General features: G+C 42.2%; 1 protein-coding gene across 1 annotated transcript in view; it reads right to left on the bottom strand.

Annotated features, from left to right (window-relative positions):
- LOC107703717 (methylthioribose-1-phosphate isomerase) overlaps window positions 1-6147 on the bottom strand; it is a 9301-nt gene extending 3154 nt beyond the window's left edge. The window contains exons 1-5 of the mRNA XM_016506432.1: window positions 5783-6147; window positions 2887-3110; window positions 1919-2088; window positions 1668-1844; window positions 1217-1441 (exon numbers count right to left, since the gene is read on the bottom strand). Of these exons, the coding sequence (XP_016361918.1) occupies window positions 1217-1441; window positions 1668-1844; window positions 1919-2088; window positions 2887-3110; window positions 5783-5914 (928 nt within the window). The 5' untranslated portion in view covers window positions 5915-6147. The remainder of the gene's footprint in view (window positions 1-1216; window positions 1442-1667; window positions 1845-1918; window positions 2089-2886; window positions 3111-5782) is intronic.

Below are 6147 nucleotides of genomic sequence, written 5' to 3'. Positions count from 1 at the left end.
TGAAAAGTTGTCCTTTTATTATTGCTTGGACAAAATGCTGCACATTTCTTTGTGAAACAGAAATATGTCACATAACAAAACTAAATTGAAATTTTAAAACACCCTAAATCTAATCAAATAAATAAGACAACAAAAATCTCTTCATATAAACAAAGGCTACCTGTGCACTTTACACTCAAAATTAGAGGCAACCACTGCATTTGAATCACAATCCAAACAAAGATGCTGAATACATGCAGCATGAGCAGTTTTTTAAATCTAAATTAGATTGCATAATTTGACATTTTAAAACAAAAACAGAATGCTCTGACTTTAGTTTTGTGAAACTATACTACATAAAACATCTGCACGAAACAAAGAGCAGAAGCTCTGAACGAGACGCAGATTCACTCTCTGACAGCAGGTGGCGCTTATGGAACAGCAGCGATACAGCGTTTCCTTGGTTACAGCTGTAAACAAAGCAGTGCAGCACTTATAAACACTACTTTAATATGCATTATACAGAGACAAGATAAAAAGAAAATACCACGTAAACTTTTCTGAAGACATTCAGTTCCCCTCAAGAGATACATTCATATAAACTCCCACCCCCAACTGTATCGCGATTCGTTTCACATCTCAACTGATTCAAGGTTTGCATTTCAAGTCACACCAGAGGTGTTCATCTGGGATTAGGACTTGGCTTTCTGCAGATCAGTCAAGTTCTTCCACACTGACTGAATCAATCATTTATTTTTGAACCTTGCCTTATACACAGAGGCATTGTCATGTTCTGTCCTAACTGTTGCTATAAAATCAGAAGCACGTAATTCCCTAGAATATCATGATATGCTTAAACATTAAGATTTGTACATGGAAATTACTAATAGTCAAACCTGTTCATTATAAGGGGGGTTCCAATACTTTTGTTCATATAGTGTACATTCATATGAACTCCCACCCCCAACTGTATCGCGATTCGTTTAACATCTCAACTGATTTGAATCGTCACATATTTGTATCGATTTTCAACCGGCTCGTGGTGTATCGTTACATCCCTACAAGCAAGTAATTTTAGTGCTTCAGCTTAAACTAAATGAAAATGAGAAATGTCTCCTCTGCAACTAACTAAAAAAGGTTTTCACCTATTTCTATTTTATTGTAATGTTTCCAGGAGTTTTAGTTTTCAAACTAAACTGTGCCGTTTTTGTGTGCAGTGTGATAATTCTGCACTTACCAGGAGCGGCTACAGGAACTCCATTGATGCTGGTGAGCTCCTCAGCTGGACGCTCCTCGATCACGATGTCTCGCCCGCTCTCCAAACTCAGGTCGCAGGACGTGCTGGGCGCCGCCACGTAAAACGGTACCCCGTGATGCTTAGCCGCGATGGCCAGCTGATACGTGCCCACTTTGTTCGCCGTGTCGCCGTTGGCAACAACCCTGTCCGCTCCGACGACGACAGCTGTGCGCGCACAGAACTTTGCAGATCTTTTTTATGCTCAAACAGCAACATTACAGACTAACTGAAGTTGAAAAAGTGAAAATGCATAATAGGACCCCTTTAATATACAACGATTAATAATAGGTCTGATCTCTGAGGGAGGAATTTGTGTGCGAACAGGAACGTTAACATCTGACAGACCTGATATAGACATGAAACTCAAGTGAACGGACTCTTCCTGTGTCACCTGTGATGCCTTTCTCCCTCATGGCGAGCGCTGCCATGCTGTCTGTGATGAGGGTGGCCGGGAACCCCTCCGCCACGGCCTCGTACGCCGTCAGCCGAGAGCCCTGGTTGTAGGGCCGGGTCTCTGTGCAGTACAGACGCTTCAAGCGGCCCAGCGTGTGCAGCGACCGCACCACTCCTGCATGGATCAGTTACAGTCATTATCAGCCATCAATCTTAATCTCTGCATCAGTAATAATCGCGCGGACTGACCGAGAGCCGTGCCGTATCCCGCGGTGGCCAGGCTGCCGGTGTTACAGTGCGTGAGGATGGTGACCGAGTCTCGGGGGACTCCGGACAGGATGTGCTGCGCGCCGTAGTTGCCGATTTTTTTGTTGTCGTTCACGTCTCGCTCCAACATCTCCTCAATCCAGCCAATCACGCTGCAGCAGGGGCGTGGCCAAGAGACAGACACGTTAGAGGAAGATAAAAAGGAGTAATCAATTCAGCACTTCATATTTAGCCTGTTGCGATCATTTGTTTACATTTTTGCCGGAAATGAAATGTCGTTAAATATAATTGCTATTAACGATTTAAATTAGTCTCTCAGTGACTATCTGAATAACATTTATACACAGTAAAACTGGAAACATTCAATAACAAGTGTAATTTCCTTTAAGGCTCTTTAAACAGATATTGCACATAGTAGAAAGGTGTGTAAATAATTTAAAACATTTTAAATACTACTTAAAAAAAAAAACATTTAATTATCTTTTTTTATTTGAAATATTTTAAATAATACTATAAAATAATTTTTCTTAAAATATTTCTATTATTTGTTTTTAATATTTCTAATTCAAATCCATTCAGTTCTAAAATTTGCTCACTGGAATGAAAAACTTTACTAAATACTACTTTAAAAAACAAGTAAAATGTTCAAAACAAACATTTTTTTTTTTTATAAAATGCAATTTAGAATTAGCCTTTATTTTTATGTTTTAATTTGATTTTAGTTTACTGTTTTAGTCATTTTATGTGCTTTTTTATATTTCCATTTAGCTTAATTTCTAAATTTTATTTATTAATATTTATTTCAGTTTTAGTTTCAGTAATTTTAGTACTTAGCCTAAATTGATTGCTATTAAAACAAAACTCTAAATATTTTTCAAAGATGACATTTTTTCAGATATCCCAAAATCTTCACATGCTGGTTAAACATCAAGTGTCCGTTGGCTTGTCACCTGTCTCTCAGCTGCTCTGTGTTTTTCTCCATGCTCTCATTCTCTGTGAACTCCATGAGCTCGCGGGCGGCTCGGCCCATGTTGACCGCCGTGGGCCGCGCGGACGTCAGGTGGCACAGAGAGTCCCTGATGAAGGACACGAGGTCGTCAACCCCAGCGCCCGCCCGCAGCTCCACCGCCAGGCTCAGGCACCCCACGATGGCCATGGCAGGAGCGCCGCGCACCTGCAGGGTGAAAGGTCACACGCCACACAGTCAGAACCAAAGGAACGCCAGCGCTTCTCATTAAGAGCCTCATTACCATCATTTCACACGCCTGCTACACTCACAGATGATCCATTTAAATTTGATTTAACAGTTCCATTCAGCTCTAAAATCAGCTCACTGGAATGAAAAACTTGATTTTGGGGTGAAAAGCCCCATAAATGTATTCATATTGATTAGAAACACGTGAATTGGTTCACCGTTTGGAGTTAAAAGTTGTGTGCTGAAGACACACTCGAGCATAATTCACAATAAAACCCATTTTACTTTCAAAATGTTATATATTACCAGGAAACTCAATGAGACAAATGTGCAAAAGTACTACTCATTGCATTGTGAACGTTTTTTTAAAGGAAAACGACATTTCCATTTAAGAGTTTCAAAGAAATTACGGAGTCATCCGGAGTTCACAGTAATCACACTTCAGAGGTTATTAAAGAACTACAAAGAGAAATTACAGTAAGCATGATGTCAAAGAATGTTCATCATTCTTTAGAACTTGGAATTCTGCCGTTAAGACCGCAATGAACAATTACCACGCCATTCTGACATCCAGTTCAAAGAGCTGATTAAATATGACGTCATAATGTTCATATTCTCTCATTCACTCACCCTCAAGTTGTTGAGTTTCTTTCTTCTGTTGAGCACGGAAGATATTCTGAAGAATGTTGGTAACCGAACGGTGGACATACAGTTAACCATTGACTTCAATAGAATAGTATGGAACAGTCTGGTTACCAGCATTCTTCAGAATATCTTCGTTTGTGTTCAACAGAAGAAAGAAACTCATACAGGTTTGGAACAAGTGAAGAATGAGGAAACGATGACAGAATGTTCATTCTGGGTGAACTGTCCCTTTAATAGTAGTATGATGACATCATTCTCAATTGAAATCGTATGTAAACATTTCTTTGTACAGGCCAGTCTTGAGAATGTTTTTTTTCTTTAGACAAACAGAGTAAAGAGAGACTCTCTGGTGGATGACTGACCGTGACTTGACTGTCATTTCCCGTGCATTAGTAAAGCTCTCATGACAGCGGCTGGCACAGGACCAAAGCCCCCGAAACCCCGATTAATCAATATTTCATGCGAGATATTTGCAGAAACGACTATTAATGAAGCGCAGACACGGCTGCCGGAAAACCATCACCCCAACACATTAATTATGCACTAGCTACGTTAATCAAGACTGGAATGGCTGGAGAAAGAAAACTCTAGGTTTGCGAAAGACCTTTATGACGTCACAACGTGTGTTCGCGAACGATAAGGGTCCGTAAAGATTCGTTCAAAATGAACGAATCGTTCAAGAACGACCCAACACTAGTCCGTTCACGCGGGACAGGAACGCTTTAAGAAGTTCAGAGGTTTCGTTCACTCATAGAAAACAACAACACAACAGCCAAAAACGTCTATGCTACACACTTGTGCACAGACCAACAATTACCAAGATTAAATGCAGTGCGTGTGAACGACCCCAAAAGGAACGGTCCTCGTTAAAACTCTTAATACTTCAAAGGTGTGTGAACAATGAACGGTAAAAAAAAAAAAACGTCTGCCCGCAAAACAATAAACAAATTAGCTAATTAAGCCACAAATACACCTAGTACATGAACAGCCAGCTATTACAGAGCGTTCCTCTAACGGTAATGCATGGCTCCCACTTGACTGTCTTATTGATTAACATTTTTAATCTTTACATCCATAAAAAACATTCCCAACTTGTTTAACCAAGCGGATATAATTAAGACTCGAGCTTGCATTAGCACACACACACACACACACACGTCTGGTCAGCTATCCTTGTGGGGACTCTCCACAGGCGTAATGGTTTTTCTACTGTACAGACCGTATATTCTATTGCCCTACACCAACCCTACCCCTAAACCTACCCCTCACAGGAAACTTTCTGCATTTTTACTTTCTCAAAAAAACTCATACTGTACGATTTATAAGCTTTTGTACCCATGGGGACCTCAATTTAGGTCCCCACCGTGACACGAGTCCCCATGAGTCTGTGTGTATTCAGGTTTAAGTCCCCACCAGGATATATAAACTAGTACACGCGCGCACACACACACACGCACACACACACACAGGAGCAGACTGAACGCAGGAGCGTTGAATGACGTGCAGCATCATTCCAGAACATCACAAAGGCCAGCTGGGATTTTATTAATGACATTACATTGTGCTTCCTTCAGTTTAATCATTTAATTTCTTTTGGTAGAAATACATTCTTCCGGTGTTCTGACGATTTGTGCTGCCTCCCGTTAAAAAGATAGGTAGCACAAATCGATAGCGAAAAATGCTACCTATCAGATTGTGCTACCAGCATCTTATTCATGTGGTTTGAGGCTTTTTTTAATGTCCATACCTACCCCTGCCCTAAACCTACCCCTACCCCTACCCTTAAAACAATGCAAATATATTGTTGGCAGCACAATCTGATAGGTAGCATGTTTCTTCGGTACACCGGCTCACGGGGACTTTACATTAAGCGCAGGTTATGCGGATCACACACGCACACACACGAACAAAGCGTGCTCTGATCCGACACAAAGGACCGGCAGTGAGAAGGTCGGACGTGCGTGAACGGAACCGGGCAGAGGATCCGTCGACCGGGCCTGCCGTACCTTCATGCTCTTGATGGCCTCATATCCGTCCTGCACCGAACGGATCTCCTCGTACACGGTCTCGTGCGGCAGCAGCAGCTGGTTAAGGATCTGCAGAGACCCGGACCGGTACCGGATCGCTTCCAGCGTCATGTCCCGTATGAGATGCGGCGTGAAGGTATTCCGGGAGCGCTGGCGCCGATTTGTGACGGGTTCCGTCGGTCCGTTTCGCGTCCGGTGGCTTCGGGGTGTGTTAAAAGCGGGGTGATTCGTGAATCATGAATCGCGAGGTGTGGGCGTAGTTTAAAGGCCTGCACGGATCGGAGAGAAAAGGCGCACCGATCACGGAACCGCGTGTCCGCTCTGGCAGGAAGCCCCGCCCTCTT

This window comes from Sinocyclocheilus anshuiensis, unplaced genomic scaffold (assembly GCF_001515605.1).
Source record: "Sinocyclocheilus anshuiensis isolate Anshui unplaced genomic scaffold, SAMN03320099.WGS_v1.1 scaffold274, whole genome shotgun sequence".
Taxonomy (NCBI): Eukaryota; Metazoa; Chordata; class Actinopteri; order Cypriniformes; family Cyprinidae; genus Sinocyclocheilus; species Sinocyclocheilus anshuiensis.
This window is presented reverse-complemented; position numbering and strand designations above follow the sequence as displayed.